This window comes from Jaculus jaculus, chromosome 9 (assembly GCF_020740685.1).
Source record: "Jaculus jaculus isolate mJacJac1 chromosome 9, mJacJac1.mat.Y.cur, whole genome shotgun sequence".
Classification (NCBI taxonomy): Eukaryota; Metazoa; Chordata; class Mammalia; order Rodentia; family Dipodidae; genus Jaculus; species Jaculus jaculus.
The window spans coordinates 40,467,444-40,488,034 of record NC_059110.1 but is presented as its reverse complement, the minus strand read 5'-3'; the positions used below and the strand labels follow the sequence as shown (position 1 = coordinate 40,488,034).

Below are 20,591 nucleotides of genomic sequence, written 5' to 3'. Positions count from 1 at the left end.
AAGCTAAAACAACTTAATAATAGGACTGCAAAGCTAAGGTAGGTTCTGAGGATGTAGCCCAGTGATGCAGTACTTGTCTAGCATGCAGGAGAATTTATTAAATCTACAGCACTGAAAATAAAATCAAACAACATCTTCATCTACACACAAAACTTCTACCCTGAGAGTGGTGTATTGTGCCTATAGTCTCCATAGTTGGGAGACTGAGGCAGGAGTGTAGCTAAGAGCTTGAGGCCAGCCTTGGCTACAGAATAAGACCTTATCTCAAACAATCAAATAAGACAAAACAAATCTAAGTTAGCCAGTAGAACAGGCTGAAAAATGGACCTTAAAGATATCTAGATGCATGCATGGTTCATGCTTTTAATCCCAACAGTCAGGAGGCAGAGGCAGGAGGATTGCTGTGAGTTAGAGGCCAGCATGGGACTACAGAGGGAGTTCCAAGACCACCTGGCCTAGAGTGGGAACCTACCTCAAAAAAAGTGAGGTAGAGAGAGGTCCACCCAGATCTTAGTCTCTTGGGCCAAGAATTTGCCCTTTTATGGCAAAAGAGACTTTGATGATATGGATTTGGAACAATCTTATACTTACAAGTTGACAGCAGCTGTGGTTTCTTACACAAGACCAAACCTGTTAGTATCTCACCAGTGATTGGGAAAAGACCCATACCTCCCAGATTACTCAGTGGCAGCTAGTGGTTGCTGGGAGTGGGGAGTCAGGTTCATCAGTGGTAGCCATGGTAAATTGTCTATTCCACAGAAAATAACCTTCTACCCATGATCACACAAGTATCCCTACTTTAACTAATGGGTTAAAAATACACATGAAAATAGATGGAGATTAATGTGGAAGAAGGTTGTTAGTGGGAAGGAGAGGGGAATAAGGGAGGGTAAGTGGTGGAATAAGATCAAAATACATTCATGTTTGAAATGATCAAAACTGGAAAAATTACTAAAAGTTTTCTTTTAATGGTTGGTTGTTGCTTGCTCAGACATTATATTTATTGGTCTTTACTAAAATGTAGTGGTTCTTTGAGGTGAAGGGTAGTTTTATGTGTATCTGAACCTATGTGAGGAGATACAGTTATAGAACTTGTGAAGCCAAACGTTCTATTTTTCTGTCATGCTTTTGAAGCATTTTTACTGATGAGTTTCAGTTTTGGAGGTGGAAGAATCTCATTGTCATGATAAAATAGTGAATAAAAAAAAGAATGTGGGGTGGGAGAAATGGCTTAGTGGTTAAGGTGCTTGCCTACAAAGCCTAAGGATCCAGGTTCAACTCCCTAGAACCTGCATAAGCCAGATGTACATGGTGATGCGTTCATCTGGAGTTCATTTGCAGTGGCTGTAGGCCCTAGCATGCCCATTTTTTCTCTTTCTAATAAATAAATAAAAATTAAAAAGAATATGCATCTCAGAGTGTGACGCTAGCTCAAATCAGGTACATTTGCACACTTTTTCCAGTGACTATTTCAATTACATTTTAAAAAATTTTATTTATTTATTTGAGAGAGCAAGAAAGGGAAAGAGGAAGACACAGAAAGAGAGAGAGAAAGGGAGGGAGAGAATGGGCACACCAGGGCCTCCAGCCACTGCAAACGAACTCCAGACGCATGTGCCCCCTTGTTCATCCAGCTTATGTGGGTCCTGGGGAATTGAACCAAGGTCCTTTGGTTTTGCAAGCAAATGCTTTAACTCCTAAGCCATCTCTCCAGCATCCCCCTCCAATTTCTAAAATTTTTATTTGGCCATAGTTTCAAGAGAGAATTTTCATCATGTGATTTTCTTTTAAACAATTTTCTCCCTTTTCCTTTAAGCTCATTTTAATTAGCATATATTGTGGATTTGTAGTAAAACTGAAAACTGACTCTCTTTATGATGTCACAAAAGGAACTGGAATATGAAGAGTGATGGTTTTTGAGAAATATAAGTAGCTTTGTGCTGGTCAACTAAACTCCTGCAAGGTTAAGTAACAAGTTATGTGTAGTGGGGAAAAGCATAGAAACATCTGAGATATTCTGAATACCCTCTTTGCTGTGTCATCTATGCTATGTTTATATTTTCTCTCTTCTGCTTGGTTCCTTAGAAATTAATCAGTGAAGCCAGGCATGGTGGTGCATGCCTTGAATCCCAGTGGGGAGGCTGAGGTGGGAGGATCGCTGTGAGGCCAGCCTGAGATAACATAGTGAATTCCAGGTCTGCCTGGGCTAGAGTGAGAATCTACCTTTGTGGTGGAGTGGGTAGAGGGAAGAAAAGAAAAAGAGAAATCGTTAATGAGAGGAATAATAGTAGCACTAATGAGTCATAAATCACTTATGGTTTTGACCACTTGTAAACCAAGTACAAGTTGTGTTTAAGAGCACAATCACCCTTTTCTCTACTTTTTACTCATCACAAAATATCCAATAAAACTATATATATAGTTTTAAAAACATTTATTTTAATTATCTTTTTATGAGAGACAGAAAAAAAATTGTCATGCCAGGGCCTCCAGCCACTGCAGTCAAACTCCAGACACATGCACCATCTTGTGCTCATGCGCGACCTTGTGTAACCTTGTGCATCTGGTTTATGTGGGATTTGGAGAGTTGAGCATGGATTCTTAGGCTTTGCAGGCAAGTGCCATAACTACTAAGCCATCTCTCCAGCCATATATATAGTTGTTTTTTTTTTTTTGAGGGGGATTTTGAGGTCGAGGAGTCTCATTCCAGCTCAGGCTGACTTAGAACTCTATACTCCCAGGCTAACCTTGAATTCACAGTGATCCTCCTGCCTCTCCCACCCAAGGAATGCTAGGATTAAAGGCACCTCCATGCCCAGCTGTGTTTCTCCTCCCCCTCTCACTAGTCCAGGATCATCTGGAATTAACTATGTAATCTCAGGGTGGCCTTGAACTCATGGCAATCCTCCTACCTCTGCCTCCCAAGTGCTGGGATCAAAAGTGTGCACCACCACGCCTATTCCAGCTGTGTTTTATTTCAAAGGCAAGGAACCCAAAGTTTAAAGTGCCAAAGATGTACACCAAAAGTAGCACAGAATATTTGAGCACAGCTATTTTTACCCAGTGTTGAGCTCCTTCTGTGGCAGCACTTTGGCTGTTTAGAGGGGACAAAAGCTAGAGTTGGACACTCAGGAAAAAACAATCAAGACCCTAAAGGTCAGAACAGAATAGCCAAGAATAGTACCACAGCCAGTTCCCCTGAGGAGATAAGGCTGTTAGTCTGATCTTCTTTAAAGGGTGTGGGGGTCAGGATGCTGTCTTGGAAATCTCTTCACTGGCTGGATTCAGAAGAAAGCAGGCACTACTGAAGGAGATAGTGAATGGTGCAATCACTGCTTGTTTTTCATGTTTGTGGTGTTTATTAGCCTTATCGTTACACAAGGCATATATATTTGCTGTGCCAAAAACTTCCACACCTAATTATGTAACTATGGAAGGTCTTCTCTTCCTGTCTTTGGTGGCAGCCCTTTTCCTGTCATATGCCACACCTATGTGTGTGCGTGTAGGTTGAGCTCTGTGCACTTGTTGGTCTGAGAGGATTTTGCTGCACATGTAGTTTATGTCTACAAAATAACCATACTTATATATTATTCTGTAGCTTTTTTCATAAAATGGTGCTAAAGAGACATACTGTGTTAAGGAGTATAATATAATTCTCAGGGTTGATCAAATTTGGCATTTTACCAAATTTGGAGCACTTAGCATGAAATTGTACAACAGTGGTTTTGTTGTTTGGTTCATTGGTTTTCTCTTTTGTTTGCCTTATTTTTTTGTTTTGTTTTAAATATTTTTTATTTATTTATTTGCAAGCAGATGGAGAGAAAAAGAAAGAGAGAGAGAGAGAGAATGACAGAATGAGACATAATTGGTATGTCAGGGCCTCTAGCCACTGCAAACAAATTCTAGATGCATGTGCCACTTTGTACATCCAGCTTTACTTGGTTACTGGGGAATCAAACCTGGGTTGTTAGGCTTTGCAGGCAAGTGCCTTAGTGGCTGAACCATTTATCCAGCCCTTGTTTTGTTCTTTTGAGGTAGGGGCTCACTCTAGCCCAGGCGGGCCTCGAATTCATAGTGATTCTCCTACTTCTGCCTCCTGAGTGCTGGGATTAAAGGTGTACACCACCACTCCAGGCTCTTGCTTTGTTTTTGATAGCTTACTTTAGAGATGCTGTAGTATATTGATCTCTATACTTTCCCAGGTCTGAGAGCTCCTCAGTGGAAGGAAAATTAAATCAAGTGGGATTCTTAGAGGAAAACAGGGAAGAGTGGGAGTCTTAGGGAAGTTTGATGTGGGTTTACAGAATATAGCTTTAGCATGTTTCCTAATCTCTCAGCCAAATATAAACTGTTCTAGGTAGACAGGACCTTGGCCATCGTCTCAGTGTCTTACTTCTCTTTATGAAAGAAGGTCACAGTGCTGATTTACCCAGAGAGCTAAGGCCAGAGCCTAATGGACTCAGATGTAATCCAAATGTACTCTCCTGTGAAGCCCATTGGATTGTCTGGTCATCCCCCCAAAGAGTTCATAGAAATTCCAAGTCCAGTGGGTTTTATTGTCAAGTCAAAAGAAAAAGGCACAACGAACATACATCAGGGGCTACTACTGGAAGGTCCTGTGGCAGCTGGCTGTGGTCTTGGTTTGTGAATTCCTGCTTCATAGCTAAACTCTGCCCTGTGACCTTGGGAAATGGTCCTACTTTCTCTCAGCCTTCCTTTTCTTGTCAGTGAAGCAGAGATGATTGCCTCCTGCCCAGGGCTCCGGGAGGATAGGGTATTTATAAAGTGTATAACATGGTGTGTGCTTCTTTCGTCAGCTCCTTAGCTGAGGTTAAAGGAAAACTCTTACAAGTTTATTTATTATAATCTTTTTTTGGAAAAAAATAGAATTCAAATTTAGGGCAAAATTTATTCTTTTAAAAGGAACAATTCTTCAAAGGCTAAATACATAATTTTTTGAATTCCTATTGTACATGGTATAAAATTTAAAATTACAAAAGGCAATGAAAAAATTGTTATGCTCATTTCTCTGTCTAAATAACGTTCAGTTGCTGAAAACTGATTTTTTTAAATGTGTTGTTTATTTTTATTAATTTATTTGAGAGTGACAGAGAGAAAAAGAGGCAGATAGAGGAGAGAATGGATGCGTCAGGGCCTCCAGCCACTGCGAAGAACTCCAGACATGTACGCCCCCTTGTACATCTGGCTTACGTGGGTCCTGGGGAATCGAGCCTTGAACCAGGGTCCTTAGGCTTCACAGGCAAGCGCTTAACCGCTGAGCCATTTCTTCAGCCCATGAAAACTGATTTTAATGTGTGTGCATGTGTGTGTGTGTGTGTTGCCTTGTGGACATATACTATGCTTATTCTCATGGGGTTCTAAATATGATTTCTATCCTCAGCTTCTCTCTAGCTTCTTACCAGTGGGGTTGTAGGAGCTGTTAGAGATGGCAGGGTGATCAATGTGTTGTATCTGTGTCCTGCATGTGTGTTCAGAGATGGCAGGGTGATCAGTGTGTTGTATCTGTGTCCTGCATGTGTGTTCAGAGATGGAAGGGATGCTCAGTGTGTTGTATCTGTGTCCTGCATGTGTGTTCAGAGATGGCAGGGATGCTCAGTGTGTTGTATCTGTGTCCTGGTTGTGTGTTCAGAGATGGCAGGGATGCTCTGTGTGCTGTATCTGTGTTCTCCATATGTGTTCAGAGATGGCAGGGATGCTCTGGGTGTCCAGTAGAATGCTGTTAGCGAAAGTCCAGCAAACACTTGAAGCATGTTATCTTATAACTGCATTTTAATTTTTTTTTCCAAGGTAAGGTTTCACTCTAGCCCAGGCTGACCTGGAATTCACTATGGAGTCTCAGGGTGGCCTCGAACTCATGGCGATCCTCCTACCTCTGCCTCCCGAGTGCTGGGATTAAGGGCGTGCGCCATCATGCCCGGCTGCATTTTAATTTTTTTAAAAATAATTAATTAAAATGTAAAAAATCAGCAAAAATTTTTACCACTCAAAAAATTTAATTACACTTAGTAATCACTGGTAAATGACTGATGGCTACCATACGGGACAGTGGAGTGCTAGCTGTTTAAGTCTGTGGAGCATTTTTCAGAAACACATAGACCCAGAACTCTAAAACTAGTAGTCAAATTATTATAATTAAAGAAAATAATATTAGTTAAAGGAGTCTACAGAGGTTTTTTAAATTTATTAGTTTTACAGTGCCTAGAATTGAACTCAGGGCTTCATACATGCTAAGCAGACACTATGCCATTACATTGCATCCCCATCATGTCTTTTTAAATAAAGTTTTGAGGCATATATGGTTAGTAGATTTTCTGTTTGAATCAATTATCTGTGCATGGAGATGGCAGTTTTTATTTATTTATTTATTTTCTAGGTAGAGTCTCACTGTAGCCCAGGCAGACCTGGAAATCACTCTGTAGCTCCAGGCTAGTTTCAAACTCATGATTATCCCCCTGCTTCAGTCTCCCAAGTGCTAGGGTTAAAGGCATGCTCCACTGCACCTTCTGGGGAGTTTATTTATTTATTTTTTTGGTTTTTCTAGGTAGGGCCTCAACTCTGGCCCAAGCTGACCTGGAATTCACTATGTAGTCTCAGGGTGGCCTCGAACTCTTGGAGATCCTCCTACCTCTGCCTCCCAAGTGCTGGGATTAAAGGCGTGTGTGCCACCACGCCCAGCTTGGGGAGTTTATTTTTGAGAACATGTTGCTAATCAGAAAAAGATGTGAAGTGGCATGTTTATAGGGTGCAGAGCCCAGTCCAGTGTGTTTACTCATTCAAGAAATATTGATTGGGGCTGAGGAGATTGCTTAGTAGTTAAAATCACTTGCTTGCAAAACCTCTTGGCCCAAGTTGGATTCCCCAGTACCCATGTAAAGCCGGATGTACAAAGTGGTGGGTACATGCCTCTGGAGTTTTTTGCAGTAGCATGATGCCCTGGTGTGAATAAGTGTTATATCCCTCTTTCTGTCAAAGAAAAAATGTTTTTTTTTAAAAAAATAAGTATTAGCTGAGCACTAAATGTGTGCTTTGCATGGACCCTGAGAGTCCTATAACAAGTCGAGTCCTTATGCTCCTGAAGCTTACACTGTAGGCGCCATCGAAAGCATCTTGTTTGGTAATGCTCTGTGCTACCTACCACACACTGGCTGTAAACCCTCAAGGGAGGGACTGCAGGGACAAGGTCTGGCCTTTGATGAATGCCAGTGTCCCACATTCATTTTCTTTACTAAAGGAAAAAGCTTCAGAGAGAAAACACCTTTCATTCTACTATAGAAATTATTCCTCTACCTGTGTCACCCTACTCACTTCTCATCACTCTGCTGTGAGGCAGGACAAAAATACTGAGAACATGAGGCATGCCTGTATCCTGTAAGTGCCCATATCCTTTTAATGTAAAAACCCCAAGAGACTGCAAATACAAAGCTCTTTGGTGTGCTACCATGATAAGATAAGAACGGTAAGTAGGAGATAGACACAGAGAACACTCAACTCCTACCAATCCAGATATCCAGAGACACAGAGGCTCCCAAGACCTCATCACTGAAGTAGACCTAAAACGAACCCAACATGGCTCAAATTCACGGAAGAGGGGGTGGAAACATAGTTAGAGCCACATGTCATTATGCACAGAGACATTGTCTCTTCCCCATAACAGATGGCTAATCCCCACAATGCACGACCCACATTCCCCAACGAGGAGTGTCCCTTTGGAGGGGGGAGGACAGGAAGGAGTCTAACGATGTTACCAACATGGCTGTATACACAGTGAGTCTGTACACAACTAATAAAGAAAAAAAAAAAAAAGAATGGTAAGTCCAGAGCATTCTGTCCTTCTACTGTCCTTGAGGAAGGCCTGACCAATGTCCTTTCTCTTTTGTTTTGGCTTTCACAAGTCTCCCTCAAGCAGTGATGGCACTTACAGTGCTATATATGCTTTTCCTCAGTCTGCATGTTCTAATAAGAGTGTGTGTCATTTTCATACTAGAACGAACAATAATAAAGTCCAGAATCATCCAGGCAGTCTAATATGATCAGTGGTAACAGTAAGAAGAGAGGTAGATTTGAAGGGCTGGAATTGACAAGGCTTAGATACAAAACACTTTTTCTATGCAGTTGTTCTTCATTTCAAAGACAGTAAATCCAGCCTAACAAACTAAAGGTCTTTTTATTAACTCCTACTTATAGCAATCAAAGGTTAAAGGTATTTCAATTCTTTTCAATCTGCTTAGCATGATTGTTTTTTAGTTCACCATTCAAAGAAGTATATTTGGGGTCATTAGACAACAGATGAAAAAAGGGGAGTTCATTTTTTTCTGAAAGCCTTTTTTCCTAGTTTACCTCAGTTTTGCTACAACAGACTCCTATTGTGAGAATAAATTATCATGGTAGATGTTGATTTGAGAAACAAAAGAGAAGACCTAAAAAGGAAGGTTTGGAGAATATTAACAATGCCACATTAATCAGGTAGGCTATTCACATTAGAAAAGGTGTGAAAAATGTATTTCTGTGTTTGGAAGGAAGGGCTTTATAATAGGCATCCAGAAACTGGTCAAATTTTTAGTTGCAAGATCAGAATGTTCCAGTTATATTGATAATCTCCAGCAAAATAAAACCTCTAGAGTAATCTAGTCAAAGCAAGAGATGTAGCTGCTTTCGAAATCCTAAAGTATTAAATTATCCTTTGTTTCATGGGAAGCACATTTGCTACTGCTATTTTGTAGCATTTCTCTGTGTGTGGCTGTATGTTTTGACTGTAATGATCTGGGAGAAAAAGGAATAAAATGAGAAAAACAGTGGATCTATTTTGTCATTTCCATATGTGAAAATTAGTCCGTGATGAGATGTCCCCAAACAGTGCTTCTGTTCAGCAGAACACATGCCCTCAATTAGAGAGACACTAGTTGTTTGTGTGGGAGTGAAATGAGGAGGTTTAAATGAGCTTCAAGTGGAAACATTTAGAATTTGAGGAAGAATTTGAGGAAGCTTCAGGCTATTGGATGCAGAACTAATTTCATGTACTTGTTTTCTGTCTTTTTAGAAAAATGTTCTTTTTAAAAAATATTTTATTTTTATTTATTTATTTAAGAGAGAGAAAGAAGCAGATAGAGAGAATGGATGTGCCAGGGGCTTTGGCCACAACAAATGAAGTCCAGCCGCATGTGCCACCTTGAGCTTCTGGCTTATGTGGGTACTAGGGAATAGAATTTGGGTCCTTGAGCTTTGCAGGCAAGTCTTAATTGCTAAGCCATCTTTCCAGCCTGAAAAATCATTTTTCTAAATTTTATTTTTCATTTATTTATTTGAGAGAGAGAAACAGGCAGATAGAGAATGGCCACGTCAAGGCCTCCAGCTACTGCAAATGAATTCCAGATATGTGCACCCCCTTGTACATCTGGCTTACATGGGTCCTAGGGAGTAGAACCTAGATCCTTTGGCTTTGCAGACAAATGCCTTAACCGCTAAGCCATCTCTCCAGCCTCCCAAAAGTCATTGTAAAAATATTTTATTTATTTATTTGAAAGAGAAATAAAGGAGAGAGAGAGAGAATGGACACATCAGGGCTTGTAGCCACTACAAATGAATTCCAGACATATGTGCCACCTTGTGCATCTGGCTTACATGGGTACTGGGGAAATTGAATCTGGGTCATTAGGGTTTGCAGGCAAGGGCCTTAACCACTAAGCTATCTCTCCAGCCTGAAAAAATTATTTATTTATTTTATTTTTTTTTTTTTTGGTTTTTCGAGGTAGGGTCTCACTGTAGCCCAGGCTGACCTGGAATTCACTATGGAGTCTCAGGGTGGCCTCGAACTCATGGCAATCCTCCTACCTCTGCCTCCCGAGTGCTGGGATTAAAGGCGTGTGCCACCACGCCCGGCTTGAAAAAATTATTTTTGAATGGGGCAAAAAGGTTCATTTCAAGCAAGTTTAAAAATTTTTTTAGAAATTTTTATTTATTTGCAAGCAGAGAGAAGAGAAAAGAGAGTCAGACAGAGAGAATGGGTGTACCAGGGCCTCTAGCCACTGCAAATAAACTCCAGATCCATGTGCCACCTGTGCATCTGGCTTTACATGGATACTGGGGCATCAAACCCTGGTTGTTAGGCTTTGCAGGCAAGTGCCTTAACTCCTGAGACATCTCTCCAGCTCTCAAGCAAGCTTTTGATCAGCTAATTCATTAGAATTACCCACTCTTTCTCAAGAAAAATAGTTTAACATCTGATAGAAAATAATAATGTGCTCGTTGAAAATAATCCTTTTTTTTCCTCCTTTTTAAAAAAATTAATTCAATTTTTATTTATTTATTTGAGAGAGAGAGAGTGGCAGATAAAAAGAGAATGGACATGCCAGGGCTCTTGGCTGCTGCAGACATGTGTACCATTTTGGGTATCTGGCTTATGTGGGCACTGAGAAATTGAACCTGCCTTCTTTGTTATTACAGGCAAGTACCTTAACCAGAAAGCCATCTCTCCAGCCCCTCTTTTTATTTTATTTTATTTTATTATTATTATTTTTTTTGTGGTAGGGTCTCACTCTATCCTAGGCTTACCTGGAAATCACTTGGGCTGGCCTCTAACTCATGGTATCCTCCTACCTTTGTCTCCCAAGTACTGGGATTAATAGTGTGTGCTACCACACCCAGCCAAAAGTAATCTTTTTTTTTTTTTTAATAAGTCTCTACTTTTGTTTGGTTTGTGATGTGTATTTGTGTGTGTATGTGTGTGTGTGTTTAAACAAGCAGGCATAAAAATAGATGAAACATATATTCATCTACAACTTCTCCCAGCTGTCTTATCTCTTGGACCATGTACACATGTAAATGAAAATCCCAAAGCCTGGCTTCTTAGTATTCAGTGAGCAATAGCTTTCTTGAAACATCTTGTTGGAATACAGAACTTTTGTCGCCAACGTGAAATATGTCATATATTTTACCATGCTTGGTTCACAGGTCATTATATGACTATAATAGGGGATATTTTGAGCTTCCTTGATGGGTCTCACTCTAGCTCAGGCTGACCTGGAATTCACTCTGTAGTTCCAGGCTGGCCTCGAACTCATGGCAATCCTCCTACCTCTGCCTCCCAAGTGCTGGGATTAAAGACATGCACCACTACACCTGGCTGAAATTAAGAATTTTAATGTGCTTTTTCTATCAGATAATTAGTTTTCAGAGCCCTAAAACATGAAATTAGTAGTATTCCCTCTAAGTAACCATTTCTCCATTGTTTTGTTTTGTTTTTCCTCATTTTTAGATTAAAGAAGAAAAAACAAGCCAAACAAAATGCAGAGACAGCTTCAGCTGTTGCCACAAGGAGTCATTCTGGGAAGGAAGATGCTAAATCAGTGATTTTGGAACAAGACGGGTCCAATGTTAGTGTGGAAGAGGAGTATAATGCTGATGAGAAAAAAAAGAGAAAGAACCATCAGTTGAAGGAGATCAGGCGCACGGAGCTGAAGAGGTACTACAGCGTTGGTGAGTACTGGTGGCACTGTTGCCCTTTTTCCATTTTAAAAATCTGCGATAGGACAGACATGGTGGAGTGCATCTGTCGTCCCAGGGCTTGGGCGGTAAAGGCAGGAAGGTCAGGAGCTCAAGGCCATCCTGAATTAGATGAAACCCTGTCTCAAAGATCCAAAAAACATGGGCTGGAGAGATGGCTTAGCGGTTAAAAGCGCTCGCCTGTGAAGCCTAAGGACCCCGGTTCGAGGCTCGGTTCCCCAGGTCCCACGTTAGCCAGATGCACAAGGGGGCGCATGCGTCTGAAGTTCGTTTGCAGAGGCTGGAAGCCCTGGCGCGCCCATGCTCTCTCTTTCCCTCTATCTGTCTTTCTCTCTGTCTCTGTCGCTCTCAAATAAATAAATAAAATACTTAAAAAAAAAAGATCCAAAAAACAAAAACTTATAGTAATTTTAAAATTGGGCATGGTGCTACACACTCCTAATCCCATCATTCGGGAGACAGAGGCAGGAGGATCACCAGGTTGAGGCTGCAATGATCTATATGAGTTTAGGCCAGCCTTAGGTAGAGAGCTCAAAACAGTCTCAAAACAAACAAACAGACAAGCCTTTGTCCTCCTCCCCCAAAAATAAAAGTCTTAACACGTTTTTAAAGATTACAATTGGTAAATGGCCACGATAAAATAATAGGACTGGCTTATTGTGCCCCAGGTTCTGTCATGTGGTTTCAGTGGATAACAATAAAATAGTGTGTGTTCCACTCAGCTCTGCATTGCCCTTGTGTAGCATTGTGCCACTCAAATATTGTGTGCTGAGGAATATTTATCAGATGAATGATTATTTTGCCTGTAGAAAAAAAGACATTTTTTAAATGTATATCTGCATTCCATACAGGCATGCATAGTAATGACTGCACTTTTTGGAAGAATCATGACCTTACATTTGCCAGATTAAAAAAAAAAAAAAAAAGGCAAAGAAAAAGACTCTTGTTTAGAATAAACCCACAGTGTTACGAAGTCTCTCAGCATAGTCAGTACCTCTGAAACTGCTTTTGGAGCAGTGCCATATATCTAGTGTTACTTACATCACCCCTCTCATTCCTACTATTCTGTCCATGAGGCCTGGAGTATTTTCCAGACAGAATGCATGGAAAGGGTAACAGGAGTCAGAACATGTGAAAATTCAGGTTATAGGTTATGTCATAGTGGAGATTGCTAGGAAGAGTGAGAGAAAACTGAGGGAGAGTGGGCTTGGAGATCATACTACAGGTAGAGCAGTGTGATATGGTCTGCGGAAGAGTAAGCGCTCTTGTGTTGGAGGGCCCTAAACTTGGTTGCGGTTGTGGCTAAGTTACCCAAAGACATGTCTTGTTTCTAGGATTGCAGTGGTTGTCTAACCGCACTCCTCTAGGACCTAATGCTCTTCCACTGAACAGCCGAGGTTGCTCCAACAGACACACCTGAGGAAACTGCAGCCAAGCCTGAGATTGGAAGAACTGTGGTGGCCCAAGATAACTATAGAATGCATCTGTAGCAAAGTTGGTTCTTTGAACCTCAATCCATCAGAATGCTTTAGCACTGTACCTCTCAACCTATCAAAACAGACTTCTATGTACTTAATAAACTTACTTTTAAGATTTAAAATGTTGATTCTATCCCCTATTCCCAAAAAGAGGAAGGAAGAAAAAGGACAATTGCATTTTATGTGCATCTTTTTTTTTTAAACGTAAAGACTTCTTGCTGTGTTAATGATGGCTTTTGGATGGGGTGTACCCTTCTTCCTTACTGAGTTGTATCTGCCTGACCTTGAAAACTCAGCTAACTTACCTGTCTTCTGGGAAGTCCTTCCTGTGTCCCTTTCCAGGCTAGATTTCCATCTGCATTTTCATTCATTTATCTGATTCTTTGTTTGCAGCCTGAGGTGATTGAGACCATGGCAGGTATTTTTATATATGAGCATTCAGCAGTAGAAGAATTAATACATCCATGGGTGGCTACTCCAGTTTCATTTGTTTGAGTTTCATGAACATTCTGGAGGATATGGTTAACAGCACAGTCATTAAGTTGAAGTTATGTGATTTTCTTTGGAAGCAATAATCATGAGATGCCATCATAGCTTATCATCTTCTCTCAAGAATAGTAGTGATTACTGCTGGATGGGAGATTTGGTGTATTTTCTTAGTAGAATCCAGTGCTAGGATTCGCCCTCTTGGGTCTGTCAGTGAGTTCCAAGGCTACTTGGTCCTTTCCAAATCTGTCTGTTGATGACAAACTCGCCTTGGCAGGTTTGGTTGACCTCGGAGTCTGACTGGTGTTTTCCAGAGTCCCATCTAGCACCACTAGGTGGAGATGAGACCTCAAGTCAAGGGTCATTACAGTTCCAAAGACTTGATTCTCCAAATACCTGCAGTCGGCCTGGGAAGGAGAGAGCAGACATGAAAATGGGAAGGACTTATTGCTAAGGATTTAGTCTTCACCCTGTGATTAGTGGGGAGCAGCGGGGGAACTCAATTACTTACGGGATGTATTGGAATTAATGGAGGCAGTCTGGGCTAATGTATGATGAGGTGAAGGAGACATTGCTCATAGGAGCAGCACACTACGCTGATCAGAACAAAGTCAATGTGTGACAAATTAGGGGACTGAAAAATGAGGAAGATAATGAAATTTCTGTTTGGAGATTTTTTGAGGGGCAAGTAAACTTGTCTCAAGGTGTTTTTATTTCATTTGAAAGGCCTGTGAGTTTCTACTTACAGGTGTGAGGTAAATCTCTATGTGTAATGGAAATGATTTAGGGACACAGAGTCATAAAGAATAGTTTGTGACAATGTGTACAAAAATGCAGACTAGAAGGGTATGTAACAGTATACTGACATTTCTTTTTTTTTGGGGGTACAGAAATTATAGGGAATATGTTTTCTTCACTTGTATAGTATGTATTATATAATTATTTCAGAAATTAATCCTAAAGCACACAGAACTGAATAATATGATAAAATATAAGCAAGGCCTTACAAAGAGTATTAGACAAATGTACAGTTGTGCTGAAAGTAGTTACTTCTAGAACAAGTGGACTCAGCCTTTCCATGCTTGTATTTCTCTTTGCTAATAGAAAAGATTACTTCTTCATTTATTGTATTCATATTAACTCTTAAGGAATTGTTCAGCAATACTGCATATTACTGTATTTTAAATTTTAGCTAGTAAGTTAAATTTTACACAAGTGTATTGATTGGCATGTTTCTGAATGCATCAAAAGACAATTGGTCAATTTCAGTGTCAAAATATATTAATTGTTGAGAATTCTCTCACAAGACACTTCTGTGTTAAAGGAGCGCATTCTTCTTTCATCTTCTTTAGTGTTAGTAGCACAAGATGGTAGGGATGGGAAATCTACAAATGCAGGACAGGTTTCCTTGTGGTTCTGTATTAGAAACACAGCTGTACCTGGGTCAGCATAGTGAGAGAGTAATTGTATTGACTAGGGAAATATGCCAAATTGGAATAAAATGTATTACTAAAATAAGGTAATGTTTTGATATAAAGTGGTGATAATAAGACTCCTGGATAGTAAAATGAGAAATTTAAAATATTTTTATTCAGGAGGCCATGACAACAAAACTAAGGACTTAATAATTGTGTAAAAATGTAGTTTTGTGAATATCCAGAGGTAAAGATTTATTTAAAGAGTATTTTTGTTGTAGGAACAATTTAGCTCTCTTCTTGCTTCTCTCCTTTTCCCTCACTTCTCCTTCTCTTCTTCTACTTCTTTTTGCTTTCTTTTTGAGATAGAGTCTCCCTGCGTAGGCCCAGCTGGCCTTACACTCAGGATTACCCCATTCAGCCTTATGAGTGCTATGATTATCCATCGCCAGATCAGCTTTGCAATGACAAATCTCTGCCACCTGAAGTCTTCATTTCAAATAGTGGTTTCCGTTCCTGCATTCAAGAAAGCTAAAGAAAAAAAAATACGAAATTCCCTCCATTTCTCTTGCTATAGATTTTAGTTTTTCATGAAAGTAACCACTTACTAGGTTGTTTTCCATGCACAAATTACTTTAAGGGTTTTTTTTTTTTTTGTAACGTGAAGTTTTATATCTGCCACTTATTTTTTTGTTTTGTATATCAAGTTAAGAAGCCTGTGCTTTTTTTTTGGGGGGGGGGAGTTGAGGTAGGGTCTCACTCTAGCCCAGGCTCACCTGGAATTCACTATGGAGCCTCAGGGTGGCCTCGAACTCATGGCAATCCTCCTACCTCTGCCTCCTGAGTGCTGGTGCTATACTATTTTCATGAGTTCATTTCAAGCTAATAGATCAGGTTGCCAGTGTATTATAGTATTATTACCTGTCTGCTCTAAAGTGGTGATCATTCTTGTTCTTTGAATCTGACAGAACCAAAGAATGCTGAGTGAAATGGTCTGTTGTGTGTGACAAGAGGATGTCAAGGACCTAATTATGGGGCTGGGGCTGTTACTCTAGTACAGTGCAGGCTTCGTATGTGCAAGGCTCAGAGTTCAGTTTCTAATACGAAAACATAACTGGATTAGTACTTTTCTAACCACACAGAATGCATTTAAGAGATTTAAGTAGAAAATAAGTATAACCTAATTAATATTTTTCTAATCACACAGAATGGGTTTAAGAGATTTGGGTAGAAAATAAACTGATAAATTGATAGGATTAGAATTGGAGTAGTCCTGTGCTCCTTGGGATCATCAAGAAAGTTAGCCAGTGTTTTGGAAAACTTATGTCATACCACAAGTGTTCGGATTGTGAACGCGTCCAAGCTGTGGCTGAGGATGAAAGTGGCAAGAGTGTAGAAGGGGACACAGGAGGCGTAGATGAAGGGTCAGGGAACAAAAGGCATCCTTGCTGAAGAGACAAAAACTGTGGGCATGGAAGCAGCAAAAAAAGCTAGTAGTGCAAGGCAGGAAGACGCAGTCGAGCTGAAACTACAGCCGAGCATGGGAAATGGAGCTCACCATCTGTAGGGCAGCATGAAACGGGGACACATTGCTTATAAACTGCAGCAACTGTTTGTGGCTCCTAGGCAAATGGTAAGAACAATTCTTTTTAAATAAAGAAAATATTCTTTAAGATTATCTACAAGGAAGCAGGGAAGAGAGCTGGGTCAGACCTCTCAGCAGTGAGTGCCACAGCAACTAAAATCATCCACATTGTTGGGAGGTGAAAGTAATTTTTCAAGCTCAAAGACAAGAAGACATTCTCAGGTATACTGTCAGGAAACATATATTCTGTGTCATAAATATCCTGAAACAAGTTTATAGAGAGGAAAAGACTTTATCTAAGACTTGTCAATATCTAGGCTTAAAGAATAAAGAAGTTAAAAAATTAAGCTGAGCATGGTGGCCCATGCCTTTAATCCCAGCACTCGGGAGGCAGCGGTAGAAGGATTGCCATGAATCAAAGGCCACTCTGAGACTACATATTGAATTCCAGGTCAGCCTGGGCTAGAGTAAAACCCTGCCTCCAAAAAACAAAAAATGAAATAAAAAGTCATGTTATGATAAAAATTAATGGTGAGCATCACAAGTGTAATTAAGTCCCAAATTAAGAACATATAAGAAGTGTTTGCCAGGTGTGGTGGCACACACCTTTAAGCCTAGCACTGGGGAGGCAGAGGTATGAGGATTGCCATTAGTTTGAAGTCACCCTGAAAATACACAGTAAATTTCAGGTCAGCCTGGGCTAGAGTGAGACCCTACCTTGGAAAATAAAAGGACTATTAGCATTTTAAAGTATGCATTTTATTTTTTTTTATTTATTTAGGCAGAGAGAGAGAGAGAGAGAGAGAGAATGGGTGTGCCAGGGCCTCCAGCCACTGCAAATTAACACCAGATGCATGTGCCCCCTTGTGAATCTGGTTTATATGGGTCGTGAGGAGTCAAACTTGGGTCTTTTAGCTCTGCAGGCAAGCGCCTTAACTGCTAAGCCATCTGTCCAGCCAAATATAAGCATTTTAAATATGGTTATGGGCATTATTATAAAATGCATCTCAGTTCCTTAAACACTCAATGTAGTACCTTCTGCTTAGGAAATAATTAACTAGTTTTGTAGTTCTCAGACTAGCCAAAAAATATCAAGAAACGAGAATAAGACAAGGACAGAGAGAGTGAGGCTCTGTGAAGTAGTCACATCCTCACATGCTATGCGTTGTGCTGCTCCATAGCATTTATAAGTAAGTTATACTCTGGAGAACCAATCTCTTTTTTATCTTTCTTTCTTTTATTTATTTTTTGTTTATTTATTCATTTGGTTTTTCAAGGTAGGGTTTCACTCTAGTTTAGGCTGACCTGGAATTCCCTCAAACTCACAGTGATCCTCCTACCTCTGCCTCCCAAGTGCTGGGAATAAAGGTATGTGCTACCACGCCGGCTTGAGAACCCAATTTCTTATTTTTGTATTCCAAACCATCAGTAAAAAGAACCATAGAGTAGAGGTATTTTTATCTATCATGACTGGGAAGCTTATTAAATCTCTGTTGGGATTTAGGACCATCCTTGGATTTCCATGGCATGTTTTTGTTTGTTTGCTGTGTCATGCTGTTTGGAACACCACCATTATTGAAATTTCTGTCCACTCTATTTGTAAAAGTTATTCAACTTAAAACCGCAGACTAGCAACAATGTGGTAAGCCTTGTTCGATAGAAACAATGGTTCCAAAGGGAGCAAAGAGAAATTCCAGTGGTTAGTAATTATGAACATCTGCAAGTCAATAGCAGTGAGACAGACACCACTGGGTATACAGACCTGTGTGATACACTGGCCTTGGCTCAAGGGAAACTTACTTCCCTGTCCTCTAGAAGTCCCAGCGTACCTCCACTAGCAAAATGCCTTGCTTTTTTTTTTTTTAATTAATTAATTAATTTATTTGAGAGCGACAGACACAGAGAGAAAGACAGGTAGAGGGAGAGAGAGAGAATGGGCGCGCCAGGGCTTCCAGCCTCTGCAAACGAACTCCAGACACGTGCGCCCCCTTGTGCATCTGGCTAACGTGGGACCTGGGGAACCGAGCCTCGAACCGGGGTCCTTAGGCTTCACAGGCAAGCGCTTAACCGCTGAGCCATCTCTCCAGCCCCAAGCCTTGCTTTTTGGGAATGATTCTGCTGACGTTTACCCTGAGGAAGTAATCATGAGCATATTAGAGTTAACTGTAATGACTATCATTATATTCTTTTCTTTTCTGGGTTTTTTTTTTTTTTTTTTTTTTTTTTTTTTTTTTTTTTTTTTGAGGTAAGGTCTTGCTCTAGCCCAGGATGATGTGGACTTCCCTTTATAGTCTAGGGTAGCCTGAAATGATCCAACTACCTCTGTCTGCTAACCTTGCTGTATTATTTTTAACAGGAGATAAACAGAAATAACATAAATGACATAAAATGAATCCGTAGGTGCCATTTTTAAGCGATTCAGGTAAATAGTAAATGACATGGGAAATTCTCACAAAATATTACAGTGTAAAATAGGCCACAGTTTAAAATTGTGGTTCCATTTTTATTAAGATATTCACCTACATACATCTAAAAAGGGAGACAGCAAGAAGCTAGATGTAGATTCAACAAATGTTGCATTGGTCCACTCTGAATGGAGGTGAAATAGATGGTTTGTATTTTCTTCGTCTTGTTCACTGTTGTCATTGTTGTTGGTTTTAATGGCTGCTATGGTTTGGATTTGTGTCACTCAAAATATCTGCGTTGGAATTCTCATCCATATGGTGTTGGTATTAATAGGCGTAGTCCTTTGGGATGTGCCTAAAGGTTGAACACTCAGCATTGGGATTAGGCCTCATCAGCTCTTTCTGCCCCATGAGGGCACATTGTGCATGCACCATAGGTACACCACACCAGGTGAGGGATCTTACTAGACTCAACTTGCCTGTGCTTTGCTCTTGGACTCCCAGTCTTCAGTACTGTGGAAAACAAACTTTCTTCGTTTATGAGTCACCAGTGTGTGGTGTGTTTTCCAGGAGCTCAAATGGCCTGAGACAATGCTTCTATGCCATTTTGATTCACGTTTGATTAGCTGTTTACATTTCCTTCGAAAGTTTGCTTTGTCCTATTAAGTCCTTGATCTTTTGATAAAAAGAACAGGAATATTTTGAAAAGGACTTTGGAAGGTGGGAAGTGGTAGGGAGGGAGAAGAAGCAACAGTAGCCATTAGGAAGGGCAAGAAAGAACCTCTTTGGTTTGGATGTCTGCTGTTGGCTACATGCTTTATTTGCTTGTGGAACTTAGGGTTCACCAGGAGCTAATGCAAGAGCAACAGCCTGTTTTACAAAGTCAAAAATTGCAACAAGCAGTAACTTACCCAAGTCCCCTGCAGGTCATTTTGAGAGAAAAAGAGAGAGAGAAAGAGAATGGGTGCACCGGGGCATCCAGCCACTGCAAACAAACTCCAGACACATGTGCCCCTTGTGCTAACATGGGTACTGGGGAACTGAACCTAGGTCCTTAGGCTTCACAGGCAAGCACTTCAACCTCTAAGCCATCTCTTTAGCCCTGTAATTTCTCTTTGAAACATAATTTTGGGTAGTTTTATATCTTTATGCTTTTAGATGAACCTGTTTATAAATTTTGCTTGTGTCCCTTCCATAAAACAGTTTTATTTTTTGCTTAAGTATCTTTTGATTTAAACATCAGATCCAAGAGAAAAATATTTATAAGATTGAGATTTCCTATTTGAGAGTATTGTATATTTCTTCCTTTATCCAAGCTTCCCATTCACATACTTTAGTGAAGCTTTTAAATTTTCTTAAAATGTTTCTTTCCATTATCATATTTATTTATAGATATTTTATTGCTGAATACCACTGTGTCTGGGACTTTCCTAGTTATATTGCTATTACACTTATTTTTTTTTTTTTTTTTTTTGGTTTTTCGAGGTAGGGTCTCACTCTGGTCCAGGCTGACCTGGAATTAACTCTGTAGTCTCAGGGTGGCCTTGAACTCACGGTGATCCTCCTACCTCTGCCTCCCGAGTGCTGGGATTAAAGGCGTGCGCCACCACGCCCAGCTTATTACACTTATGTTTTAACCACTTCCTGAGTGATGTTATGAATTTTTGACATTTTTATGATAATATTGGTTTTTAAGGAGAAA

General features: G+C 40.2%; 1 protein-coding gene across 4 annotated transcripts in view; it reads left to right on the top strand.

The window, feature by feature from the left end:
* Window positions 1-20,591, top strand: part of Ncoa7 (nuclear receptor coactivator 7) — a 155,013-nt gene that overhangs the window by 59,749 nt on the left and 74,673 nt on the right. For all 4 annotated transcript variants that reach the window (XM_045158354.1, XM_045158356.1, XM_045158355.1 and 1 more), the window contains exon 3: window positions 11,273-11,493. In XM_045158354.1, coding sequence (XP_045014289.1) covers window positions 11,273-11,493 — 221 coding nt within the window. The remainder of the gene's footprint in view (window positions 1-11,272; window positions 11,494-20,591) is intronic.